Source organism: Ceraceosorus guamensis (assembly GCF_003144195.1).
Source record: "Ceraceosorus guamensis strain MCA 4658 unplaced genomic scaffold IE81scaffold_14, whole genome shotgun sequence".
NCBI classification, from domain to species: domain Eukaryota; kingdom Fungi; phylum Basidiomycota; class Exobasidiomycetes; order Ceraceosorales; family Ceraceosoraceae; genus Ceraceosorus; species Ceraceosorus guamensis.
In genome coordinates, this window is record NW_020290009.1 from 173048 (window position 1) to 198523 (window position 25476).

General features: G+C 56.5%; 8 protein-coding genes across 8 annotated transcripts; 4 read left to right on the plus strand and 4 right to left on the minus strand.

Moving 5' to 3' along the window:
- Window positions 1-426: 426 nt before the first annotated feature.
- IE81DRAFT_340323 (hypothetical protein) lies at window positions 427-3806 on the plus strand (the record flags this gene model as incomplete). The annotated part of the gene is made up of 9 exons (XM_025515610.1): window positions 427-937; window positions 1046-1396; window positions 1479-1698; window positions 1763-2037; window positions 2112-2226; window positions 2292-2385; window positions 3019-3242; window positions 3326-3522; window positions 3544-3806. Exons 1-9 carry the CDS (start codon window positions 697-699, stop codon window positions 3804-3806), a joined length of 1980 nt encoding a protein of 659 aa, XP_025371218.1. The 5' UTR covers window positions 427-696.
- Window positions 3807-4238: 432 nt separating this feature from the next.
- IE81DRAFT_45431 (hypothetical protein) lies at window positions 4239-9660 on the minus strand. The gene is made up of 2 exons (XM_025517357.1): window positions 5980-9660; window positions 4239-5913 (listed from the first exon to the last, which is right to left on the minus strand). Exons 1-2 carry the CDS (start codon window positions 9411-9413, stop codon window positions 4464-4466), a joined length of 4884 nt encoding a protein of 1627 aa, XP_025371219.1. The 5' UTR covers window positions 9414-9660; the 3' UTR covers window positions 4239-4463.
- Window positions 9661-12209: 2549 nt separating this feature from the next.
- Window positions 12210-13851, plus strand: IE81DRAFT_45488 (hypothetical protein). The gene has a single exon (XM_025517358.1). It carries the CDS (start codon window positions 12364-12366, stop codon window positions 13579-13581), a length of 1218 nt encoding a protein of 405 aa, XP_025371220.1. The 5' UTR covers window positions 12210-12363; the 3' UTR covers window positions 13582-13851.
- Window positions 13771-14739, minus strand: IE81DRAFT_287750 (adipor-like receptor; the record flags this gene model as incomplete). Its single annotated transcript, XM_025511729.1, has 5 exons — window positions 13771-13909; window positions 13984-14088; window positions 14174-14214; window positions 14300-14427; window positions 14502-14739. Coding segments are annotated over 5 exons (651 nt in total), but the record flags the coding sequence as incomplete, so codon positions are not given.
- Window positions 14740-15023: 284 nt separating this feature from the next.
- Window positions 15024-15665, minus strand: IE81DRAFT_299668 (hypothetical protein; the record flags this gene model as incomplete). Its single annotated transcript, XM_025512204.1, has 1 exon — window positions 15024-15665. A coding segment is annotated over exon 1 (537 nt), but the record flags the coding sequence as incomplete, so codon positions are not given.
- Window positions 15666-15978: 313 nt separating this feature from the next.
- On the plus strand, window positions 15979-18812 carry IE81DRAFT_336818 (P-loop containing nucleoside triphosphate hydrolase protein). Its single transcript, XM_025515487.1, has 9 exons — window positions 15979-16086; window positions 16250-16364; window positions 17122-17224; window positions 17292-17702; window positions 17770-17888; window positions 17962-18093; window positions 18159-18318; window positions 18389-18498; window positions 18575-18812. The coding sequence occupies exons 1-9, from the start codon at window positions 16073-16075 to the stop codon at window positions 18713-18715; spliced, it is 1305 nt and encodes a 434-aa protein (XP_025371223.1). The 5' UTR covers window positions 15979-16072; the 3' UTR covers window positions 18716-18812.
- On the minus strand, window positions 18390-20098 carry IE81DRAFT_321722 (hypothetical protein). Its single transcript, XM_025513431.1, has 7 exons — window positions 19814-20098; window positions 19623-19681; window positions 19486-19553; window positions 19167-19403; window positions 18995-19096; window positions 18575-18924; window positions 18390-18498 (listed from the first exon to the last, which is right to left on the minus strand). Exons 1-6 carry the CDS (start codon window positions 19972-19974, stop codon window positions 18862-18864), a joined length of 690 nt encoding a protein of 229 aa, XP_025371224.1. The 5' UTR covers window positions 19975-20098; the 3' UTR covers window positions 18390-18498; window positions 18575-18861.
- A 214-nt stretch (window positions 20099-20312) lies between these two features.
- IE81DRAFT_329046 (cryptochrome) lies at window positions 20313-25225 on the plus strand (the record flags this gene model as incomplete). The annotated part of the gene is made up of 9 exons (XM_025515122.1): window positions 20313-20417; window positions 20449-20676; window positions 20744-20879; window positions 21025-21127; window positions 21449-21536; window positions 21601-21684; window positions 21822-22144; window positions 22280-22411; window positions 22540-25225. 9 exons carry the CDS (start codon window positions 20313-20315, stop codon window positions 25223-25225), a joined length of 3885 nt encoding a protein of 1294 aa, XP_025371225.1.
- Between the last annotated feature and the right edge of the window lie 251 nt (window positions 25226-25476).

Genomic DNA, 25476 nt, shown 5'->3' on the forward strand with positions numbered 1-25476 from the left:
ATTCAAGATTGTCTGCTTGCATACATACTTGTTGATTTTGCTTTTTGTTCTTGTTTCTTGATTGAGGCGGGTTATCGATTAATCATATCAAAAACTCAGCTCCTTCCTTTCGCCCCTGGATCCTACGGAATTTGGTGGTCATGAGTCTGACCCACCATAGAGGATATCGTTCTATGGATATCAAGGCACTGTGACTCTACTTGACCTTATACGAGTCTAAGCCACTTAGTAGACTCGGGCCACTCACGACTACCCGCGCTCTCAAACTCGCGAGTCGTGAATGATCAAACGCGCGCGCGCGCTTTGTTGACGCGCGACACCTGACCGCCCGGCAGCATTTTGGAGTCAGAGTCGTGAGTCAAGGCTGATGAGATACCTCGCACTGTGACTATCAGAACTGCTTGCCGGCTCCACCGCCTGCATCATCAAGCAGCAGGCAGCAGCGTCACCAGAATTTGGGCTGCATGCAAGATGCTGACGTTGCTGCATGGAGCGCGCCCGGGCACCAACACGAATCGAAAGCAGTCGATGTCTTGACTTCTCGCCACCTCTGTACATCTCTCACGCTTGACAACGACCCATCTCGCAAGAGAGTGGAAGCGGTCCTTTCGACAGTCTCGCCTCCTTGCCTCGAAAACGCTGCTGCGCACCACTTACACCATTGAGGCTTGTCTTGATCTCTTTTAATCGACAACGATGGACGACGCTGGGCCGGCCTCCACCCCAGCTGGGGGCCGCTCGCCTTCAGCGCCTCCCAACCCGGCTGAGCATGTTGGTACCAGTGCAGCAGGCGCAAATTTCACACGCAAGCGACAAAGCCCCTCTGTTCAACATAACAACATGATCGGATCTGGGAGACGGAAGCTCGATCCAGATTCCAGTGTTGAGTTCCTCGCCTTCACCCCCGCAACCAAACGGGACACGCGCTCTGGCCAAGGTAAGTCTTGCTCTGACACTTAGGTTTCGGAAGCGAGGTGCATATCTCATTGCACAACATGACTGCTGACGTCGTCGTTACGATCTGCCTCGCCCTGTTGTGCTTCAGGCTCTACGACCTCTGGACAGCTATATCCGCCAGCTATCGCGGCCCGCTCACAGGATCAGGCCTCGCGCCTTCCCACATCTATGGTAACAAACCCACCTAGACGCACGCGCTCACAATCACGCAACTCGCACTCGCCGAGAACAAAGCTTGTCGCGCTTGGTTCTCCCTCATCAGATGGAAAGGCCAAGAAGCAGGAGTCCCTGCTTCCCATTTCAGACGAAAACGAGCCGAAGAAGGTGGCATTGGCAGGTAAGAGCCACACAGGGCTGGCTCGATCTGCCTCGCCTTCGACGTCCGAGAAGCCTCTCAAAGGTGCTCCAGATTCTTCTTCGAAAGTTGCAACCTCTCTAGGTTAGTCGCGAGTTCCGTGCTCCATATCAAAGGTGGCACTTTCGACCTTGCTCACCAATTCATCATTTCTGCGCCGCTTCAGGAGTCCATCGAGGTACCACAGAGCTTGAGCTCAGCCTCGTCAGGGCTGAGAAAGAGATGGAGTCGAAGAATAACTTCATTGAGGCTTCGAGGAGCATTATCGAAAACATACACTCCATGTGCACCTGCACCATTTGCCTCGATCTTGCGTGGCGCCCACACGTCCTGACACCCTGTGGGCATACCTTCTGCGCACGTTGCTTGGTGGGCTGGTTTGAAAAGTGAGTGCTTGCTCATTAGCGTAGTCGGCCACTTATTGACCTCACTTCTCACTTCCCGAATCAGACGCGAGCCCCATGAATCAGAGCCCCGGGCATCTCTCACACCCGCAGAACGGCTTGCCTTTGAGCGCCGCGCCACACAGCGCAGAGTCAAACTCTGCCCACATTGTCGCGCGCGCGTGGAGGCCCGTCCAGCAGAGGTATGGATGATCAAGGGTTTTCTCGATCAACTCGATTCAGCTGTACGATCTGGTCACGGTCGCGGCGGCGAGGACTCCACACCTTCGACGCGTCAGGACAAGGGTGACGACATGCCTCAAGGGACAGATCTCTGGAAGCGTGAGTGCTACTCGTGCGTTTCCCGCCATCCCTAAGTCTAATGCCTGTTACCACTGCCCCGCTTTGGTCGGTAGACATCTTTCCTGAGGCAGGCCACAACAAGCTCATCCACGATGTGGAAGATGGAGTCATGCGCTGCGGCGATTGCTCATCTGAGGTCGTAAGGGGCATCTGTACCAACCCTGACTGGTGAGCCCTGCCGTCAACCTTGCCCGCTGTCAAGGATAGCTCACCGATCTCGACGCCATTCGCAGTGCTCTTGAATACCCAGAAGCCGATGACTACACCGGCAGCGGTGGGTTCTCTCCGTATTCGGACTGGGACGGTCAAGGTAACCCCTTCGAAATTGTGAGCATTCGTCGTGGTCCTACAACAACCGGCAGATCGACGTCCCTCAATGGGCAGGGAACGGGGCCACATTTGCGTGAGCCAATGCCAATTTTCCGCGGTGACGCAGCCACTGCCGTTCGAAGGCTAGCGTACGGCGGCACCTGGCGCAGCTACATGTCAGATGCTCTCAGGAGGCTCGGCATGTCGGGGGTGCCCATGTGGAACAGTGGAGTGGAGGAGGCAGCTCAGAGGTACGCGAGGGCAGCAGCAAGCGTAAGTCGAGGCGCGCATCCGCAAGCATTTGTCCGTACTCTTCGTCCGTCCGCTGCCTCTTCGAGCACCGCAACTGCAGGGCAGAGGGCGGCTCGATCGCAACCGCAAGCTTTGCGACCTGCCACTGCTCCTCGCACTGTGAGCGCCAACCGCGCTGCTGGCACACGTGCCCCAGGTGTCGTCAGATCTGTCAGGTTCGAGGCTGCTCCCATTTCCCCCGCTGCTAGCCCTTCGCGTGCCTCTCGTGTTGCTTCGTTTCCTCTTGCTGCCGCTGCGGGTCCTTCTAACGCTCGACCCTCCTTGCCTGTCGGGCCGATCACGCTGCCAATTACTGGTGGCTCCAATCGTCGCAATCGTCAACGTGGCACATCTGCGCAGTACGATAACCACAGACTAGCTGCAAGGCTCTTTGAGCACGGCCTCGACGATATAGGTAGTGATGACGAGGACGAAGAGGACGATGATTTCATTGACGACGAAGAACGCGCAGACCACGAAGCCTTCATGGTGGAAGATGGTGAAGAGGACGAGGACGAGGACAATGCGATCGGTTCAAATGCTGCTCGACGCTTGGCGGAGAGAAGGCGCAACCGACAAGCCAAGTGAGTTGAGTAAATGTTTGTGCTTGTACTCCCACCATTCGCAGAGATTCTTGTGCTGATTCACCTCTCTGACCTGGCTCCAGCCGGGCAAACAACATTCAAGTAATCTCTTTGGACGACTCCGACGAGGGCGGATCCTCCGACGTCGAGATGGTGCAGCCCTCCCGAAGCGCTCAAGAGAGTGGACGCAGTAGCTCAGGCGGACATGGAGCCGGCTCTGCCGCACCTTCGCGTAGTGACGCGTTGTCCGGTCAAGAGCCGGCTCGCGCTGATCAGGATGGTATCCATCTTACGTCTGCAGGACGAGCTGCTCCAAGCTCTACCGCTTCCGAGTCTTTTGACACCGCGCGCGAGCGAGACTCCGCGAATAGCACTCCCATTCCGGGTCACCCTAGCTCGCACTCCGAGCAAGAGTCCTCTTCTGGCCAGGCGGAAGATTCGGACGCACTCAGCGATGTGGAAGAGGATGAGGGCTTTGACCTCGACCAGATGAGAGACGACGAGCAAGAGGCGATCTTCGATGAGGATAACGAAGACGAGCCAGAAGAGGAAGACCGCGAGTAACATTGATGTGGTGTACATGACCCTTTAGACACATCTTCCCACAAGCCTTTAGAGCGATATGCACGTCACCCAGCTTCTTCAAGACATCATTCCTTACCACCGTCTACCCCATGAATTTCCGCGAGCTATCCCATGAGCATGTGCTCTCCGTTGTACCCGAGCCCCACACATCTGCATGGTAGTCCACAAGAGCGAGAGGTTGTCAAAGCTGCTTGTGACGCTCAGCTACGGTACAGGCCGACTGCCGATTGACCCTTGAAGCCTGACGCGCTCGGCTTCGGCGAGTTTGCAGCTAGAGTCATGAGTGTCGCAAACGTTCTGTGACCACCGCGAAGCGAGGCCGACCATTCCGCAAGCAAGGCCTGCTGGTCGCGAATGGCATGAGTATCAGTCTACGCGTCATTTCACGACGCCACGACTCGTAAGGACATCAATTTTCAGAGCTTTCGGTAGTCGAAGCGGGGTGTTCGACCAAGAACTAAGATCGATCGGAGAAGGTAATACATGTAGCAACGATAGTATGACAGATAGAGCGCGTGTTTGAGACCTCTGGAATATATTCACAGACACGAGATAGAGCGATAAAAGGGACACCGCTGCGCACTGCTCGAGTTCTCGTTGAGACGCTGACAGCGCAAAGTGGATAGCAGTAGCGCTCTACTTGCGAGAAGGCAAGATTTCTGATGAGGAGTGATCTCGGCGAGGGCTGCGTCTTGAGGGAGAACGCGTCTGCGCTCCGTCCGCAGACATGGAGACGGACATATCGGCGAAACGAACTGGTGCGGCCGCGCTTTGCCGACGTCTGCGAGGACTGACCCAGGCAGTGTGCCTCCTGAGCTCCGCCAAGTTCGCGACTGCCTCTGCAGCGCGAAGGTGGGAGTCCGGGCTGAGACAAGCCAAAGGTGTGAGCTGGACAAAAGAGGAGTTGCCCAAGCCTCCGCCCTTTACGGATGTGCTCGTGTGACCAAGAGCGCGGGAGCCTGGCCCGATCGATCTGCTCAAATCAGGGTAGAGGGATGTGGAACTTTCGCTGCCCACAGAGAGTCGCGCTCGCGCAGCGCTGACTGTTGCTCGTTCGATTGGCGCCGTGTTCATGACGGGGGTTCGATTGGGGTGAGACGTGCCTTGAGCACTCAGTCGAGCCCGCGCCTTGTTGAGCTGGCTATCGTTTAGGCTAGATCTCGCTCGAGCAGACTGCGTCTCCTCTGCTGACCTGAGAGAACGCGGCAAATGTGCCGGTTGCTCCGTGGAGACTGAAGGACGGAGCGCGAGCTTGTCAGAGCCCGACGTCGATGTCTTTCCACTGCTGACTCGCCGATGTCTTGCTTCGGCTCGCTCTCTAATCTCGTTGAGATCCATACTGGCCCTGTGACGGCGTCGTGGTGAGTCAGACGGCTTCTTCGGGGATGGCGGAGTGATCTTCTCGCGCCTACTGGTCTGGCGAATGGCTTCTTGTAGCTTCGCAGCAGTTGGTGCGGGTGGCGGCGGTGGGGGAGGAGGTGCTGAATCTATAGGTGCGGGGGCGCGGGGAGGAACAGACGGGGCGGACTGGGCGGACTGAGCTGGCTCTTGTCGCGCTTTACGAGGAGACGCTACGTGCGTCTTTGGTGCCAAGGTTGCCGTCGAGGCCAACTTTTCAACTTCTTCGTTGCGCACAGGCAAGCTGAGGACTACAGGCGCCATCTTTCGCATCGCAGGAGCTGCTTCAACTCGCGCAGCTTCTGGCGCGGACCGCAGGAATCTGTCCGTGAGCGTACTCATCAAGCCTGACATGCGCCCCCGGATACTGGAATTCGGCGTTGCATTCGCGTCGTGGATTTGCGCTGGAGATGGTAGCAAGGCAGGATAAAGACTTTGCGCGGCATCGGAGGGAGCCGCAGCCCGCACGCTCGGTACAGGCTCGCGGTCCCTCTTCCTCGACACGGACGCTTGAGTGGAGACGCTCTCCTCTCTTTGTAGCCTTCTCAGCTCCTCAGCTGCATCGACCATGGCGTCCAGCTCTGCCTGTTCCTTTGCTGTGAGCGTTCCTGGGCAGGCTTTCTCGAGACGCAAGAGATAGCGACGTCGAAGGCTCGGTACCGAGTTGATTAATTGATTCGTGATCCGCCTGACAAATGATGACCAGCAGGTCAGTTTTTGACTCTGTAGTCATCAGGCACTGCGCAGCACTCACCTCTCCTTGTTCGGGGTCTCTCCACCGCCGTATCGCGCGCCAATCTCATGCGCGCACACAAAGGCGTTAACGACTTCCTCGGCTCGAACGTCGTACGCAGCAATTTTGCGTCTCATTGCCTTTGAGAGATGCTCATCTCTGGACAGGCTCTTGTAGTCCAGTTCCAAAGCACGATCGAACACGCGCATCAGCGATCGCATCGTGTCATCGGTCAGGTTGCCGTCCTGATCTCTTACACAACCTGCACTGCCCTTGATGTCGGTCCTCAGAGACCTGCAATCGCTTAGTGCACTCTCGACCAGCTTGTCCATGCGATTCGGCTCCACTCGCTTGTCTGTGACTGGCGTCCAGCCTACGAAAGCACCTGGTGGGCGAGGCGTTTTTGCGGTAGACAGCGTCAGCTGAATAGGCGGGCTAGCCCTGATGGGCGTTTGTAGAGAGCTCATGATCGAGTCTTGAGGGGCCGGACGGGAGACTGTGACGCCGAAATTGGTGGGTCGACTGGCTTGGGTGCTTGCGTCCATTTGTTGGAGCACTTGCTGGATACCGGCCAAGTCACTTGGCAGGATGGGACCCGCGTGTGCGAGTTGACCACTTTCCGCTTGACCTTCGTACAGCATCCCGCCACGTTCTATCCAGCCGCCAAAGTGGTTGAGAATAGCCATAGCTCTGTCCGCGACCCGACCATCGGTGCTGCTGACCTCCACGATCGGCCTGTCAGAGTGTTGCAAGTGCAGACGCGCCCGAGCCTCTGCGTTCTGCTGAGAGCTGAAAGAAGCAGTCATGTCTGCGATGCTCTGCTCGGCGGTCGACAGCTCTCTTTCCGTGGCGTCAACGCGGGAGCTGTGCAGGATAGCCTCACGCAGAAGAGGCGAAGGCGAAGCTCTAGTCGCCTCTGCGAGAGGCAGCAGGCTGCGAGCAGGAAGAGAAAGTGGGGTACTGGAGAGAGCGTCTGACTCGCCGCTGATCTGCCTGATCTTGCGGGCGGACTGTAATAGGGTCTCAACGTGCATTGAGTCTTCTACATCCTGCTCATCACCATCTTCTTCCTCAGTCTCCGCCAAGCTGAAATCGACCGATTCCATAGAATGCTCTGGCACTCGCACCTCGTTCGCGACCGACGAAGCGTCCTCGATATGCTCGGAGTGCTGGCGGGGCAAGCTCAAAGCGTCGGCGGCTCCTCGTTCAGCCTCATTGATGGAAGGCTCCGCGGAAGACGCTTGCTGCGATGCGTAAGCTGCAGCCGCATCCCCATCATAGTCTGGCTCTTGTGGCTCCTCGACGATGTCACCGGAGGCCGAGAGCTGACCATCAGGGATCTCCTCGGATGTCTGTAGCTCTTCTGGCCCTTCTGCCTCTTCAGGAGATAAGGACCTGTGTCTTTCGGAGGTCTCTGAGAGACTAAGAGAATCCTCGACGGCAGCTTCGTCCTCTTGTACGTCTCTTGAGGTGCTTGGGTCCGCGCCTGCATCAGTCTCAGCGCTCGCGCTGTGCTCCATCTCGTTCGAGACGCTGAGATCTTCCAGGACCTCTTCCTCCACGTGCGCTTCTTCTTCACCTCGCTCAGCTTCGTCAAGCTGAGAGGCGAAGCTCTTGGCTGCATTGTCGAAGCTGTCTTCTCGCGTGCTTTCGACCGCTCCATTGCTTGATCTCGAGGTTGCGGCAGTCAGTTGAGAATTGTTGCCCGCGTCATCCGTACCAGAGCTAGAGCTCAGGCTGATCAGTGCCACTTCGTCCTCCCGGACTGAAGCCTCATCATCCTCCTCTTCAGAATCGTAAGAAGCGCTGGCAGCACCGAACAACTGGGCGGAAACTTCCTCTGAGGCGTTTTCCCCACTGGCGTCTCGCAAGCTGTCGGTGAGATCCGACTCTTGGATGTGTGCGTGGGGCGCATCGTCGTTTGCTTCGCGATCTGTAGACGCTTTTGAGTCCTCTTCTTCATTGTAGCGAGAAGTGCTATCCAAAAGACTCGCACTCATGTCTTCGTCCTGCCTGCCGTTGTGCTTTTCAATCGCTTCGTCTTGCTCTTCATCATTCCCCTCCAAGCTTGCGTTGGCTATACTGTCATCTGCAAAAGCTTCCGGTGGCGCAGGGGAAGGAGAACGAGAAGGCGAAGGCGAAGGCGAATCGCCGGCTGGACCGTCCACGCCAAAGAAGTCCACCCCGCCGTCATGATCAAGGTAGGCCCCTTCGGTGTCCGAGACGACCTGGGGAGGAGGAGCGTCTGCAGCGTAAGAGCGGCTTTGGGAAGGACCACCGCTGTGATACGGGTGCGATGGCACCATCTCCACGGAAGCATCGCCTACGGACCAGTCGTATTGAGCATCAGGGTCCTCCTTGATCTGGACCGCTCGCGGCAAGCGTGCACGTGGCACGCCCGACCTGCCCCTGAGAAGGAGGGGGTCATCAGTCGGTGAAGGTGGGCGTTGTGGATCGGCACTGATGCGATCTCTGAATGCTGGAGGTGGAGTTGAGACCGAGGCCCTAGATCCCGAGCGCTTGACTGCTGCGCCTTCGGAGCGAAGCTCCTGGGTCCGGGAGCTTGCACGACTGCGAGAGCCCATCGAACCCTGTGAGTTGTCTGGATTGTCCAAAGAGGCCGATGCCCTCCCTGCTGAGCGCTGGCGGTGCGCCAGAGGATTGTAGCGTGTGGGCGGGAGAGGATTTGGCTCGAGGTAACGAATCGTGGGAGGACTGGTATGTACTTGATCCCAGGCGCGCTTGCGAGCCTCGCGGATGAAAGACTGCTCGCTAGCCCCGAGTCCAGCTGAAGATCCGCGGGATGCTCGGCCACCATGAGACCTTTTGCTTCGTGTATCCGTGCTTATGTCGGACCTCTGACTTGCAGGCAAGTCTCCCTGAGGATCGTCTTCGTCCTCGGAGCGAACATTCTTGCGAGCTCGAGGGTTTGGAGACTCTGCACCGACGCTGAGATGGGGTCTGCGAGACTTGGCGCCCACCTTGCGTGGAGAGCTGAGAGGGCTTGGATGGGGTTGTGGTGATGGCCTGCTGATGACCATTCTTGGTTCTGCATCGCGAGAAGTGGGGTGCGACATGGGCTCTGTGCTGCCGGCCTCTCTATTGGAAGCGGGTGGTGAAGGTGGCAGAGTAGCGTTGGAAAGAGCGGGTCGGGTGGGTGCGACGGAATTCAGGTTACGATCCCGTGATGATGAAGGAGTCTTGAGGGAGAGGTGACTGTTGGAATTGTTCTCCTTCGTGTACGCTGCTTCGCTCCCAGAGTCTCGAGGGAGCTCGTTCTCCGACTGGTGGCTAGTGGATCGACGAATGTGCGAGAGACGAGCCTTGAGGCCTGAGAGAGAGCTGACGATGGGCGGATCGCTTTCCAGCGGATGGGCAAGATTGTAGCTCCCTGCCGTGTCGTCGATGTTGTTGTTGTTCGCCCTTTGGACAGGTGCGAGAGGAGTGCGGCTCATTGTTGATGAGCCGACCAACTTCGACAGAAGCAGCAGAGAAGGTGTACGCTTGGGCGTGGTCGAGTTGTGAATCTTGTTGTCGGGTCAGGTGGCGCGGGCGCTGTTCCAAGTTGAGGAGATGACCGAGCTTCGATCCGCACGATGGACGTTGTGAAGATCTCAGAGACCTTCGGCGGTCGTGAGTAGAATCACACCTTTTCACCCTAAGCCAAGCCCGGATGCGTGAAATGCGCCAGTTACAGTCGTGGGCCGCAATGATTGGCAGCTTGTATCGGACACGCTCGCGGACTTCAGGGATGCCGAATCCATCAACCCATCATCGTCCCCCTCAAATTCCTGCACATCACAATCAACATCTGCTCTGCTGCTGCAGCGCCTCGCATCGCATCGCACACCCATCTACTGATGTAAAAGCAGCAGCAGCACCGTGACTCTTGACTTGCATATGCATGCATGCATCGCCTGCTGACTGCGTGCGCGCAAGCGCATGCTGTTCCAGAACGGAAGGCGCGGCGCTGCATCAACACTCAAGACTCACGACCCAAACTGGCTACACGCGTGGGTCGCGCGCGATCACGTGTCCAGACTGCAACCTTCCTTCCGCCTGCTGATGGATGCAGGTTCAACAACATTCAAATTCTTGATTCGCATTCGTGATTCGTGATTTTTGATTTCGCATATTCGCGGATTCGTGGTTCTTATCGTTCCTACCTCCTGCCTTTCGACGACCGCATCACAAGTAGCCCGTGGCCAACACCCGACGTCACGGCTCATTCGAATTGTCCAACGACAAGCACCTGGCACAAGATGGTACACCATTCTGGCTCTCGTATTCGCTGGACCTTTTCGTCGTCTTTCGCATTTCGTGCCCTCTAGGTCCCACCTCAGTGCTGCGCAGATGCAAAGATGTCAATTTGAATGAAGATGAAGCCTTGACAACGTTAAGGGACGAGGCTTGAGTATAGCTGAATGGCGTACCTTGGTCCAACGCTTTGCGATGGGCAGCTTGCAATATAGCTCAGGAAATATCACCAAGCTCAGTCCTGCAGCAATCTCGAGTCATTGTGAGGGGGTCAAGAAAGTCCGATCAAAGATCCGTCCGCCTTGACGCGGCCCCGTGCGAGGATATAGGATGACTTCCTCGGCCAAGTGAGTCACCGGTGGACTCTGCGGTTGCCACTGGCTGGTCCCGACCGCCTCGTCGGCACATCGGTGATTCAAGCTCTTCAGCGGCCCTCTCTCTCTCTGCCGCGAGCGACGAGATCGCACGTCGCAAATACTTACTGATGGTCACCAATCCAGCTCGAAGTTGGTGGCCGGTGCCGCGTTTCCGGTCAGGCGCCCGTACTCACTTGATCACCAATTCATCATAGTGACGAATGGAGATGGCCAATCCTGATTCATACTCACGAGACCAACGTGCCTGCTGATGGACCACGACTCACCCTTGTGACTCATGACTCAAGAGTCACGGGTCCTATCGAGAGTCTTGAGTGAATTGAGCCGTTGTCGCGCGTCATGAGCGACGAGTAGATCGTGATGACAGGCGCCAAGCTTGGTTCAGCAAGTGCGGCGACGGTGCGCGCCGGTCAGGCGCTATACGCGCATAATCAAGTCACAGTCAGAAGAGCATAACATCCTATAGCTGTCATCCTTTGGCGTGATCGATGCCGATGACTAATTTGAATTATGTGACTGCGCCGCGCCGCTCATCTCTGCCAAGCATGCTGTATACGTATATTATATGGGTTTCGCGGCGGGCATGGGCGGCCCGGTTTCAGCTGCATGCTGCTGGCGCCGCAACGCGCGTCAAGACGGAGGAGGATGTATCGCAGCGGCTCGTGTCTCCTGCTCATGTTCAAGGAATTCCTCACTGCGATGTGACTGGCGGTTGCAAATCATCTGCTCGCACCTCCCCGCGCCTCTCCCATCTCCCCGACTTCGTCATTGGTGGAGGTCTCTATTCAGAATGTGCTCGCCGTCCAATACTGACGACTGCAGGAGAGGAGGCTCATATCAGCACTGGGTCGCACCACAGCACTGATGGCTGCTCAGACTGACAGCACTGTCGCATCCAGGCGACAGTCGTACACCAAGACTCGCTTGGAGCAACCGAGACTCGCTTGGAGCACTGCTCCACTCGACACTCCGCGAAACCCACAGGCAGTGGCGATCCCGACCATCTTCGCTTTTTGAAGCACGCTGCCAAAAGTGTGACTGTGACCGATGATGATGATGTAGACTGGCTGCGCGCCTGCACTGTTGCCATCAACGTGCGACCATCGTCAAGTCCGCACCGCACGGTCCCTGCTTCCCGGCTAAGCAAATTAAGGGTGCGGCGGCTCGCGTTTCAAGCTCTGCGTTGAGGGGAGGAAGGCGCGGCCAGGCGTACCATAGCTACATAGCTACACAGCCGCGGTTGCGAAGACATCGGTCTCATTTGCCGCGACGGAGCCGGTGGACCGCGAAGGATGATTCTTGAGAAACAACGCCAATTTCGGCTTCGCGTCTGAATTTGTCGCTGGACCGGAACCGGCAGCACGCGCGGCCTCATCTGCTTCATATTTCTGCTGATGACGATGCCCTCCACCGCGCAGCGGTACCTTGTACTGTTGCAACTGACGGTCAGCTGGCTGCCTCATTTCACTGATACCGCTTCATTCCCACGTCGTGGCGTCATGTTGGTCAAAAGTCTGACTGGAACCTCGACTCGGCATGTCAGCGAACGGTACACTCAGGATTGTGACTGTGCTTCAAAGGTGTCCCTGTACGCCCTCACCCTCCTCTGCCTCATAAGTTGCTTACACCTTCGCTGAGCCTCCGTTATACCATCTTTTCACTCTCCAACCATACACGCACGCACTTGACTCACCAATTGCAGGCTTGGTGGCGCTCATCCTGTCCAAAGCGCTTCGAGGTCTCCTGCGCAGCACGAACATCTGTTTTCACCATGCAAATTTCACCCAAGAAGGCAGCTGCTGGATCAAGGGATTGGAGATACCCAGCCAGATCTCCGCTTCCCGTTGGATACTTTGACCGAAGACAGGCTACACGCAGTGTGGAAGAACTCCCGCTCTCCTCTTCCCAGCGGTCGTCGTCCGCACAGGCTGCGACCCGACCGCACGAATTCGATCCCCACGAGCTCAATCGCGACTCACCATTGGGAGCTCAAACGGATGACTCTAACTTGTCCAAGCGCGTGCTCAGGTACGATGTGCAGCACGCTCAACGCTTGCAGCCTATGCGCAGCGCACCCGCGATGAGGGTCGACGTCCCGTTGGCCGTTACGCGCAAGGAGCGAGCCAAGACGGATCCAGTCGCCGGATCCAGAGCCCTTCGAGAGATCATCGACATTTTCGACGCGCACTTTGCGCAGGTGAATGAAGATGCTCGATCTCGGCCTGCACAAGACAAGAGGTCAAAGACGAATCGCGCCAAGAGCCTGGAGTTGAAGCTGAGCAGGGGAGGCACATCGAGCACATGGAGCAATGCCGACGAATCGCCTTCTCCCCGAGGCGCTTTTCAGCGCGCTCCAAACGAGATCGTGCCAGTCGCTCTCACTGGTCCCATGGTACACGGCCCGAAAGCAACCGCAGCACCGCACGCTGGCAAAGACAGGAGCTTGATCCCGGTCAGAAATTTCTGCCATCCTATCCGTGAGCGCACTTCGCTGGAAGATCCAATCTGCGCACCTAGGCCCGGAGCAAGTACGCCGGACCAACGCCGTGCCCGCATGCCACCGTCAGCACCTTCTTCGCCGGTACAAGACTTGTCCTATCCGCCCGCCCCAGCAACGTCGCTCGAGGAACAGCGACAGCACAGCAAAGCGCCAGCACGGAATACCCCATCTCCCGCTAGCAAGATGTGGCGAAAGATGAATCCCCTCACAGCCTTCGTGCAGCCACCACCGCCGCCGCCGCCGCCGATTCCGGCTCCGAGTGCAGAATCCGAGAAGACGTCACCCTTTGCCAGCGTGGAAATCCTCGAGCTTCCGCAGACATTGCCCTCCTATCCCCGCAAGAGATCCTTGACCCTGAGCACTCTCGTCTCGTCTTCGGTCGCTCCTGCCTTGCGGACGACAAGCCCGTCTGCCTCTGCTCAGAATCAAAAACGGTCGGCTCGAGCAGTCCATCACGAGGCTCGTGCTCAGCTACTCAGCATTGCTTGAACTTGGAGGCCCTTCGGCACCCGTCCTAGGGGGACTGCAGCATAGGTACAAGCCTGTCGGCTCGCCGGTGTGCAAACGTCGAGCAGCCATCCGATGGCGAACGCAGCTCGAGCCAGTGTTCTCGTCTAACAGGTCTTCTATTTCGGTCAAATCGTGCCAATGCGCTGCGGTGCTCGATCCGATGGTAGTCTACAACTCTTCTAGAGCCCTGCATACACCTTCCAGCGTGGTAGATGTGGAGAGCGACGCTGCCACCTTCCAGAAGCTGTGCGCTCTTCGTATACACACATAATGCGCCAAAGCTGCGAATAGGATGAAGACGTGAAAGCTGCGGAGAAGATTCGCCATGGCTCAGCCGGGAGCGACGATACGGCGCAACAAGCAGGCTTGATGTTTGCTCACATCTGGTGACTTGCTCCAATGTAGTCGAACTTGCCGGGAGCGAATCTCTCTGGTATCCTCAAAGTGTATAGGAGAGCCCCGATGATATACATGGCCCCACTCGCTCTTTAGTATCAACGCCACATTGACCCGAACTCGGTCAGCCACTCGTTTGCAAGCCACTGGCGCCGGTCGTCAGCTGAATACGTACATCAACCAATATATTCCCATCGTTCGTGCAAGGATCTCGATCTGCGCAAGGCGGGCTTCATGACGTCAGCAAAGCGGTATCTCGGCGCCTCTCGACATGAGACGTGCACTCATGACTTTTGCTCACGCCGTAGAGAGCCCATGCGTGCGCGACGGGAAAGACGGCACTCAAACCTAGGAGTATGAAAACAGATGTCCGCCATGGCCGATAGGCAGGTGTCTTGAATTTGGGTAACAAGACCACTGCACCAGCGACTGCCGGAAGATGCGAGTAGAGTGGTAAGGACCAGCAGGTGAGGAACGAGCGCAATTGCATGGTCTGCTCTCACAGGTGGACAGAACCGTGATCATGCTCGCGTAAAATGCTTGAAGCTTCGGGTGGCACTGAAAGCCGTAGTGAAGACCTGGCAGAAAAGATCCCCAAATCATTACGACGATGCCAATGTAGTCCAAAGCATTGGCTCGCTTTGAGACGTCGCACGAGTGAGCGTGAAGCGTGTGAAATGCGGCGGAGAAACCGAAGCAAATTACAGCTGCGAGACCAAAGATGGCGAAGCCCAAGACGTCGAGAGGTCCATTAGGAGCCCAATTGGTGGCGCTCTCAAAGGTCCACAGTGTGGCCAACTGCTGTTGCAAGAGATCGCGAGACCCACTGCTTGATGCTGCAGCATTGCCACTGAACCGCAGCAAGCGCGACAATCCTCCCGAGGCTGCGGCTGCTGGGATGCTGGGGGAGGAGTGAGCTCGAAGCAGGGCTTTCTCGAGGCTCGATCCAGGTGCAGGCGCGTGAGCAAGCAGAAGTGCTCTGCCAGGCAGGTGCGCGGTCAAAGCTCGGGGAAGCAGATCGAAATGTGCGAGGAAGTGGAGAGCGAGCAGAGCGATGGCGACTATGCAGCCCCAGAGATGCGTGTGAATGTTGACTTGAAGAGGGCGACGGGATGGACTTGAATTGAGTGAGCTTCGCGTCCGAGAGAACACGCTCCGCGGCTCGCAACGAGTGCTGTGCTGCGCCGCACGCCTCTCACCTGTCTCGTTGTGCCAGTAAAGCCAAACGCTATCCCAACACGCCTTGACTGAGTTGTGCTCAAAAAGTCTTGGCCTTTGCGCGGAGGCCTCTATCGGCAAATCGCCTTCGGCCTGGTTGCTGCTGCCTTTGACGCGTTTGCGAAGGCCAGGGACTTCCGCCGTCTGTTCAGCCGATGTGATTGAGGCATGGATGATCTGCGCTTCATCGTTTGTTCCGCCTGGTCTGCGATAGCCGCCAATGATGAAGGCATTGTCGTGTGCCCATTCAGGAAGCTGCGAGTGCTCGCAAAGCTTGTGCGCGTGCCGGCTTGTGCCAGAGCTGCCAGGCAGGGCCTTGGAGTCTGACTTTGATGCGCCATTCATCCTTGGATCGCCATCCGCCGATGTGGCGTGAGAGGTGGTGGTCAAGTCGAGGGGCTCGAGTCGTGAGTAGTACTCCTGACTACTTACACTCAAGACGGCGCGTGATTTGACACCGGGACGCTTCGGTGTTTGTGCGAACCGGCGAACGTGGTGCATGCGCGTGCAACCCCAGCAAATCGCGAATGTGTGAATGGAGGACCGTGCAAGCGCACCTCCGCGGACTTGCTCGGACCATCCGTCACAGCGTGGACCGAGAGGCCACGTGGCTGTGGAGCCTATGCATGGCTGGTGTCTCGTGCCTCCAGCGCCGCGCACGCTGCACGCTGGACCACGGCGCGTCGTCGCCATCGTCACGCATGCGTCCATGGCGAGGCCAGAGTCACGAGTCTGGATTCACAATTCCCATCCTTACCATCACCATCCGCCACGCGCACAGCGACGAAATATTGGTCAGATCCACCGCTTGTTCTTCAGATTCCCACCCTCGCCCACGCTTCTTATTGCTGCCATCATGGACAACGAGGAGTACGTATCTGGTCCAAGCGTCTCTACAGCCCCGCCGAGATCATGGGCCTCGCCGACGACTAGAACCATGCTCCACTCTTGCTGACCTTTGGCAACGCCACCCTCTCTTACTTCTTCGCTTCGCTCTTCGTCGCTTCATCGATGCGTACCATTGACTTTGCAGTCTTATCGACTACGAGGAGGAGGTTCCTCAAGTCGCCGACGCTACCACCACCAATGGAGCCAGTGCCACCGACGGCGCAGCTAACGGCGCAGAGGGAGCCACAGACACCAAAAAGGCGAGCATCAGATCTTAGCACCGTTCTTCAGTTTCCTTCTTTTCAGCTCCGGGATCTCTAGTCGTTGTTCTTCATCTCGACCGCCTCCTGCTGTCTAGTGCGCGCTCGGCTATTCGAGTCAGAAGCTTGGTCTGCAGTCGCGGCGCAGACCCATATTGTCAACTCCCTGGTGCTTCGTCCATGGGGACGAGCGCCCGGCGTATCTGGGGCAGAATGCTTTAGGTCCAGTTGTGTAAGACCCTCAACAATTGGCATGTGGCGGAAGTTTGGCGTCGGGATAGGGCAGGTCTCTCTTCGTTGTGACCTCTGGACCGCAAGTCGAGGGCAAACGCACAAATTTGGGAGATTTAGCCATAACGACATCCTTCGTCGTGGTAATACAACGGAGAGAGATGCACATGTCGAAGACAAGAACCCCTTTCACATTGGTCAACTCGAAATTGCTTGCGAGCAGTGTTCGGAATTCGGCTCAAGGACGCCGGACTGGCGGCTCAACATCGATAAGGCGTCTAACGACCTTCGAAGAGAAGCAGAGACCTAGTGCGCGTGCTGAGCGCAAGACATTTGTCGACATTGTCAGAGTGGAGAAGACTTGCCTGTCTCATGTTATTCGTATGTCGAGCATCCTTCTTACAGTCTCTTTTCATCTATTGCCCTCCACTTCACTCCGTCTCCACTTCGTCGACATTTCAATCTGCACGACGGCATATTACTGGCACGCCCTGCATTGCTTGTCACACCTTCTTCACCTCCACAGAACTCCTATGCTGGTGTTCACTCCACAGGTTTCCGAGACTTCCTCTTGAAGCCAGAACTTCTGCGCGCCATTGCCGATCTCGGATTTGAGCATCCCTCCGAAGGTGAGCAATCTCAAGGGTTCTCGGCATGCAGGAGCTTTGGAATGACATCATGCTCCTCACGCTGCAGTGCAACAGGAGTGCATTCCTCAGTCTATCCTCGGTATGGACCTCGTCTGCCAGGCCAAGTCGGGTATGGGAAAGACTGCCGTCTTCGTCCTGGCCACTCTTCAGCAGATTGAGCCCGTCGATGGGGAGGTGTCCGTCATCGTCTTGTGCCACACCAGAGAGCTGGCGTTCCAAATTCGCAACGAGTACGCCCGCTTTTCTAAGTACATGTCGGACGTCAGGACCTCGGTGTTCTACGGCGGCACACCCGTTGCTACTGATCAGGCAACGCTCAAGGACAAGACGAAGTGCCCTCACATTGTTGTTGGTACGCCGGGCCGTATGAACGCGCTTGTCAGAGACAAGAGCTTGAAAGCTAGCGGCGTTAAGCACTTCATCCTCGATGAATGCGACAAGATGCTCGAAGAGATCGGTAAGTCAGGCCAGGACGAAGAGTAGCTCGCAGTGTGACTGATATTGGTCGCCTTGCGTCTTGACAGGCATGCGTCGAGATGTGCAGGACATCTTCCGGGCCACCCCACACCACAAGCAGGTGATGATGTTCAGTGCTACACTTTCTGAGGCAGTCCGACCGACTTGCAAGAAGTTCATGCAGAATGTGAGTGGTGCAAATTCTGATCGCTCGACATGCGTCCGGCTGAACCCCTGTTGGCATCGCTTTGCCTACACAGCCTCTAGAGATCTACGTCGACGACGGCGCTAAGCTCACCTTGCACGGCCTGCAACAATACTATGTGCAAATTGAGGAGAACGCGAAGAACCGCAAGCTCAATGACTTGCTCGACTCTTTGGAGTTCAATCAGGTGAGCAGCGCGCAAGTCATGCGCAGGCAGCGACCATGAGTTGACCCCTTACACGTTCTCGCCAGGTCATCATCTTTGTTCGCAGCACAGCGAGAGCGAATCAGCTCAACCAGCTCTTGATCGAGTGCAACTTCCCTTCGATCTGCGTGCACGGCGGTATGAGACAGGACGAACGTATCGAGAGATACCAGCAGTTCAAGAAATTTGAGAAGCGTATCCTCGTAGGTGCGTACTTGCATGGCACGGTGCGCAACACGTGAATGTGTACATGAGCTGATACAGTCGCGTTACACAGCCACCGACGTGTTTGGGCGAGGTATCGATGTCGAACGTGTAAACCTGTCAATCTCGTACGATGCTCCCACGTCTGCCGATGAATGGCTGCACCGTGCTGGACGTGCTGGTGTGAGTGCCGTGCTGCATACATTCTCAAAAGGCGCGGTCGTCGCTGACCAACTCGACCTTTCCCTGGCCCTTTTAGCGTTTCGGCACGAAAGGTCTCGCTATCTTGTTCAGTTCTTCGGAGGACGACAAGAAGGTCCTCGAGGACATTCAAAGTCGCTTCTCTGTCAAGATCCCCGAGATGCCCGACACCATCGAGGCCTCGACGTATATGAACTAGGCCAAGGCGTCTTTGGCGTTGAATCGTCCCGAAACTGTAGCTTGAGCTGAAATGCTATGCACCTTGATCCTCAGTAGCGAGGTGTTAGCACTCGCCGAAAGACCCTTCGTCTTGATCGCGCTAATGCGCGCGTGAGGAGCACTCCTTCACTTGCGCTGTGCTCGTATGATAAAGAGATGCTCTCCCCCAGCTCGCCTCTGCAAAGCGATCTGTACAGGTAAGCGACGACCAAGGTCAGTCAAGAGAATCTCGCGGCGGCCGAGGAAGAGCGTCAATCACCTCTGCTGACAGCCCGCGGGCCTCGAGTCGCCGAATCAGAGCTGGCGGATCATTCGCTCTGATTGCTACGAGATAAAAGATGCCTCGAGGAGCAAGTACTGTCTGAAAAGGATTTGACATGAAGATTCTAGCGCGCGAGCTTCTTGAGCAATTGCGAAAAGGTCTGTCTCACCTCTATGCCTTGTTCGATGAGTTGATCGACCAGACGGGTGCCCATTGATCCGCCGGCCCATGCGCCTGCAATGGCTTGATCTGCCTGTGCGGCAGCTTCTTCGGCTTCTGTCGTGGGTACGTAGGGCGGGTTGAAGAGCAGAATGTCGACGAGACCGGATGTGGCGCTCTCACTGCGACTGCTGCACCTCGAGAAGAGGGCCGACAACATATCCGAGCGAATGGGAGACAAGTGCACCTACGCATTGCGTTCATCCGTGAGGAAGTCGAGATCAGTGGCGAAGATGACATCTTCTCATCCTGCCCGGTCAGTGACGCACCCCATTTGCCGTGCCTGTGCGCCCCGTCGCAACATTTGCCTTGTCGTTGACATCCAACGTCAGGAAAGCTGCAAGCGGCCCAGATCTCGTCAGAGACACGCTGCTGGTCCGCCAGCACGACAAAGGGGGCCTCTCACCAGCATTTGTGGCGCCTAGAAGCGCGGCAAGGAACGCAGACACGCACCCGCTTCCGCTCCTATACAATTCCAAAAAAAAGAAGAATGGAGCATAGTCAAATCTCTGCACATCTTGCGACCGCATACCGCGCAAATGCACAGGTTGGGGCAGAGGCAGCTAGCTAGCAGCGAGCTGGAGCAGAAGTACACACCCAATCTCGACGCATAGCATGCCAGCGCCGCCGTTGAGCGACCGTAGGCGATCCGCATCAGCGTCGAGCGCATCCAAGAGCGCAAACGTATCCTCTGCCGGTTCGTATACGTGCCGATAGTCTGCCTTGCTCAAAGGCAGCTCGGGAGTAGGCGTGGCCATGACGGCCCTTATATAGCTGCATCGATCGAGTCAGAGTCAGAAGTCACGAGTCCGAGTGTGTAGGAAGACGTCGCGTCGCGTGATCGTTTCAGCCGCGAGCTGCATGCTGGACGGCGCTGCGGCCTTGCGATGATATAGACGCGCGAGCAAATGAGGCGCCCCGCGTTTGGTCCGAGGGTGATTTGAGCCTCTTGACAGCTCTTCTCAACGGCCCTGCAATCACGTGAATGAGCGTGGATGGAATGCCTTGTGCCACTCTGACTGATGTGGCTCAAATGCCCCGATAACCAGTCTGAGTGAATACTCATGACTCGCGACTCACGACTGTTGTACACAAGATGTTCTCGGGAATAACTCGAGATCAGCAGCCCATCTTGTGGGCCGCAGCTCGTCTCTCTCCGCTTCGTGAATTCTTTGCGACGTGCGCCTGCTGGCCGCACGCGGTTCGTGTGCGACGATGCTGTGTGCCGGTAGTGCTGCTGCTGCTGGTGCTGCATGCATGCACGCATGCATGCATGGTTGCTGCAAGCGCGCGACGATCGGTCGAAGGAGCTGAGATCGGCCCGCTTTGCCCTGGTCCCGCTCGATCGATGCTCAAGGCGCCAGGATGGCCGGGGTCTGCGCGAGGTGGATGCCGCCTTGATGCGCGGCAGCGGCCCACGTTTGGAAGAAATGATGAGTCTTGAGTCACGGGCGACAGTCGTGAGTCTTGACTTGACAAAGTCACGTAACGCCACGTCACGATCGTCTGCTTCTAATCTTGAATGAGCCCTTAAGGATTTACAAATTAGATTTCACATTACCCATGACTGATGCTAGTCTTACTCCTACTACTAGTATGCTTGACTCAAGTAGCGGCAAGGCTGCGCTTCGATCGAGAGCGGCTAGGATGTACGAATCAAATTGTGAGTTTACAATGGCTAATGGCCTCGGTAAGAGAGATGGGACGCTTTATTGTGAATACCACTGCTTGTATCGGTGATGATTAGCTTCTTCCATTCCCACTGTCTCTCGTATCTCGCGTTCTGATTCACTACTGATTCAGTCCAGGGAGTCAAGAGTTTGAGTCTGTGATTGGTGTATTTTTGACGCGAGCCGTCGATTTAGATGAATCACACGCCGCAGAAGTTTATATTACTCATGCAAAATGCTTGTGCGCCGGTAGCAGTCACGCGACGCCACACGAAGCTCATGCATGTCAAATCTCGATCGATCTGCGCTTCTCCCTCCGCACTGATCGCGGCCACCCTTGCTCCACTGCAAGCGATCGAGAACTGCGGGGTGACACAACGCAGGGGGGCTGCATGCTGCCCCCATGCCAGATCCCCAAGGCTTGACTCATACTCAGAAGTGTAACAGCTGCTTTGCCACCGTGAAGCAGTCCTCAGAGGTCATAGTTGGTCTAGAGACCTCACTTGCTGCTTGGCCAAACGCCCCTTGAATGGACTCAATTGGTTGAGGAGCGGGCCTGCAGCTGTGTAAGCGTTTGTCAGACTGAGGCATCAAACCTCATGCAGCTCAACAACGTGACCGCCGTGCGGAACGGGCGCGGGCCCCACGAAGTATTCAAACTTGCGTGTCGTAAATTACAATTTTGAATGTGAATCCTCTCAGGATTACGTCTAGCTAGTGCAAAATTTTAAAGTTGTCTTTGACTCTTTCGTGCGCATTCAATTGAGCGATTTCATCTCGGGCGTGGCATGTAGAGAGGTCTGATATTTGATTCTCATTAGATCCTCTGATTCAAGCCCTTCTCGCGTGGCTCTTCACTCAAGACTTCCTGTCACAACTTTGAATCATCCTCGGCCGCATTCAGATTGCCTCTGACTGTGAATTCATCGCATCAGCCCCTTCATCTTGCCTTGGCCTTCCTCTTCTGCATTGTCCTCAATTTGCAGCTCCATTTCGGCGAGCTTGCTCCAGCACAATCCTCGGCTTGCAACTGGGCCGCGACGTGGTCCTCCTCCCGCCTACGTTTGAGTCGGCGGATTTTGCGGCGGCTTTTCCACCAAGCTGAACTCTGCACGCTCTTCGTGACTCTCGGCGTCATAATAGAGGTCTTCGTGCGAGATTACCTCCAAGGATACATTGCCACCTGCCGCACCGAATTCCGGCACACCGCTGGGACGCAGATCCACCAAAGCAATCAACACTTCTTTCGGGCTTCACAGTAATCATTCTCAGCACTTGGTCGAGGCACCCCACCCGGCCTTCGCACGCTCGTTACACTGTTTTGATACCATCAACGATTTGTCGCTCGCATACTTGATCCAGCCGCACTGCGCTCGGTCGGTCGGCATCACAGGCCGTCGAGCGCATGGACTGGAGCTGCCATGTCGACTGGCGATGACACTCACGAGGAGGGGGCACCCAGAAGGGTACTTATATGCTTGATGCGATTGGATCTTCGAGTCAACGACAATGCTTTGTTCCACTAGTGAGTCATTGCAAGCTTAGCCGAAGATCTGCACGATTCCAATGCTACTGTGTCATTGCGATCCAGAGCGTGCTTGTCAGCTGTACTATTACACTCACCCATTCGCGCCCGCCTTGCACGCCCGACAGTGCACACATGACGGAACCTCCTCCTGGACCCGCAGCCGAGAGGCCTCCTACCAAATTCAATCAAGACGTTCTCGCCGGATCAGCGTTGTTCAGCCGTGCCGATTACCTGATGCCATTGTACGTCTTCGACGAGCGTGTTATTGAGCTCAGCGGCCTGCCTGGATATCAACGGAATGGACCAGAGGCAAGAACGAAGAACTACGGCTTTTGGAAGACTGGCGGGTTCCGTGCTAGATTCATCGCAGAAGCTGTCTATGATCTACGATCCCGTCTTCGCGCCGCTGGCTCTGACTTGGTCATCCGTTTTGGATTCCCAGAGGTGGTAGTTGAGAACTTCGTCAAAGCTTTCCAGGCTAGGGGTGATGAGGTCGAGGGCGTATGGTTGCAAAAGGAGGTGACGCACGACGAGGAACAGGTGGAGACGCAGCTTCAGGAACGCTTGCAAGGTCTCAACGTGCCGATGCGCTTCGTCCACGGCAAGACGTTGGTCCACCCAGCCGATCTACCGTTCGACATCAGCGAGACGCCCGACGTGTTCACACCATACCGCAAACGCGTCGAAGAGATGAAGGCAGCTATGGTTCGGCCCACCCTTCGACCACCTGAACGGTTCAAACCGCTTCCGCCCGCCCTTCCCGAGACTCCCGACTATTCTCTCGATGTATCGTACGAGGTTGACGTTGATGGCCTTCTCGCTCGTCCGCCAGAGGATCAAGCACAGACGGAAAGTCAAGTCTCTTTTCTCGACATTCTCAGCTATTTGTTGGCGCCCCTCAGCGACTCTCCGACCATACTGAGCGCGGGTAAACCCATCGCCTCTCGTCAGCTTCTCCAACAACGGCACCCCGCTTCGGCGTTTCCAAATCGTGGAGGTGAAAGCTCCGCCCTAGAGCGATTGGAGTGGTACTTTATCAGGGGCAAGAGCGCCGACTCGAGTAGATGGGGACGCGCGGATCCTCCTCCAGTCGCGCGATACAAGCAAACGCGCAACAACCTCGTTGGCCACGCATACTCGACCAAGATGTCTCCCTTCTTGGCTTACGGTTCAATCTCACCTCGGCAAATATGGGAGGCTTTGGACATCCACGAACGTCAGTTTGGTGAAGATCGCAACACGTACTGGGTGCGCTTCGAGCTGCTTTGGCGGGACTACTTTTTCTGCGTCAGCGAAAAGTATGGTGACCTTCTTTTCAAGCTCGAAGGATTCGAGGGCGCGACTGATCCCCGGCAAGCTGAGAAGAAGCTTCAACCGGGCTGGTGGAAGATGTGGGATCCGGTCAAGGATGGTCGCGAGAATCCCGTTAGTCGACTGCTTGAGGGCCGTACGGGTATACCATTTATCGATGCCAACATCACAGAGCTCCGAGAAAGCGGGTTCATGTCGAATAGAGGCCGTCAGAATGTGGCCTCCTTCTTGACGAAGGACCTCGGTTACGACTGGCGTATTGGGGCCGAGTTCTACCAAGGTGAACTGATAGATTATGATGCGACCAGTAATTACGGCAATTGGCAGTATGTCGCAGGCGTTGGCAACGATCCTCGAGCCTCTAGGCAATTCAACATCATCAAGCAAGCGAAAGACTACGACTCGCATGGAGAGTTCGTGAAGTTGTGGTTGCCTGCGTTGCGCAATTTGCATCCCGACTTCGTGCACACCCCTTGGCTACTCGACGAAGACGAAAAGCGGTCCTACGGTCTGAAATCCACTGCCATGGACGTATCCTACGACTCGTATCCTGGCCAGCCCATGGTAGAGGAGGAAACGTGGCGCAAGCACTATGAACGAAAGGAAGGTGTAGGATCCAAAATGTTTGGTAATCCCCAGGAGAAGGTAAAGGATGGAAAGGTGAAAAGGATGGGCAGGCGGATAGTCCCCACCTATCCAAGGGGCGGGACGGCTTCGGGATCCGGTGGGGCGCCTGCACTGAAGCTCGGACCGAGCGGCACCGGCGCGGTAGGCGCTCAGCACGGCGTACATCGTCCATTGCCAGGGGCAGTACTACCAGCTCCGCGCCGGCATCCTCTCGCCGGAAGTGCCGCTTTTGCAAACGCATCTTCGACGAGATCGGTCTCGCCCTTTGACGGTAGTCACCATAGCAGCGCATCCAGTGGCTCTGGTGGCTTGCAGTCACGCTACCAAACGCCTGCTCCTTCTTATCCCCCCGGGTATCGAAGCGTGGGACACGGACTCGTTCCAGGAGCTGGACAGGCTAGCCTGCTCCCGTCTCAGCAGCAGCAGCAAATCGCCAGCTCAGCGCTGGGACCTCGACCCGGTCCTGGTACAGCTCTGCCTAACTATCCGGTCTCACGCTCTTCCGCACTCCCACAACATGGGCGGGGCGGTGGTGATCGGAGCTCAGGCTCGTTCGGTGCTTCGGAAGTTGCTGGTCTGAATTCGTTCCGCAACCTCCACATCGGTGGTGCTGCACAGACAGGTAACGGCGATCAGGGCTTTGCGCTTCCCCATGGACAGCGCTTTGGAGGCGGATCGGGCGAAAACGCACCTATGGCCGCTGCTGCGTTGCAAGGGTCAGGACTGCCTGCGACTCCTCCATACGGATCCAACGGATCGAGGCAAATGGGTGCACTACGCAACCTTGCGGAAGGGCAAGCCCAGCCTCAAGGACCGCCACCGCCAAAACCAGCTGACACGTCGACATCCTGGCGTCGTGGGGCTCCGAAATAGTGTTTCTACGCATTCAGACAACTCTCAGCACACGCGTCGCTAGTATGTTCCAAATGCACCTTTCACCCCGTTGCTCCCCCTCACCGAAATTTATCTGCTGGTTCGTCGCCGTGACTCTATGTAATACGGCCGGGCTTATACAGATCTTTCGCAAATCAGCAAGCATGAAAATTGACCAAGGAAAATCATGAGGTTGACCATCGTCGCTCGCAGATTCGGTCCTCAAGTCTCAAGACAAGGCGCAATAATAG

What these genes read in the sequence shown, in the direction of transcription:
- IE81DRAFT_45488 (XM_025517358.1), top strand. Translation starts at nt 12,364, where the DNA reads ATGCAAATTTCACCCAAGAAGGCAGCTGCTGGATCAAGGGATTGGAGA.
- IE81DRAFT_336818 (XM_025515487.1), top strand. An exon ending in GAGCCACAGACACCAAAAAG is followed by an intron (nt 16,365 to 17,121) that starts GCGAGCATCAGA and finishes TCACCTCCACAG; the next exon opens with AACTCCTATGCTGGTGTTCA. An exon ending in ACCGTGCTGGACGTGCTGGT is followed by an intron (nt 18,499 to 18,574) that starts GTGAGTGCCGTG and finishes TGGCCCTTTTAG; the next exon opens with CGTTTCGGCACGAAAGGTCT.
- IE81DRAFT_321722 (XM_025513431.1), bottom strand. Translation starts at nt 19,974, where the DNA reads ATGGCCACGCCTACTCCCGAGCTGCCTTTGAGCAAGGCAGACTATCGG. An exon ending in GCACAGGCACGGCAAATGGG is followed by an intron (nt 19,404 to 19,485) that starts GTGCGTCACTGA and finishes CGCAATGCGTAG; the next exon opens with GTGCACTTGTCTCCCATTCG. An exon ending in TCATCGAACAAGGCATAGAG is followed by an intron (nt 19,097 to 19,166) that starts GTGAGACAGACC and finishes AATCCTTTTCAG; the next exon opens with ACAGTACTTGCTCCTCGAGG.
- IE81DRAFT_45431 (XM_025517357.1), bottom strand. Translation starts at nt 9,413, where the DNA reads ATGAGCCGCACTCCTCTCGCACCTGTCCAAAGGGCGAACAACAACAAC. An exon ending in GAGACCCCGAACAAGGAGAG is followed by an intron (nt 5,914 to 5,979) that starts GTGAGTGCTGCG and finishes ATCATTTGTCAG; the next exon opens with GCGGATCACGAATCAATTAA.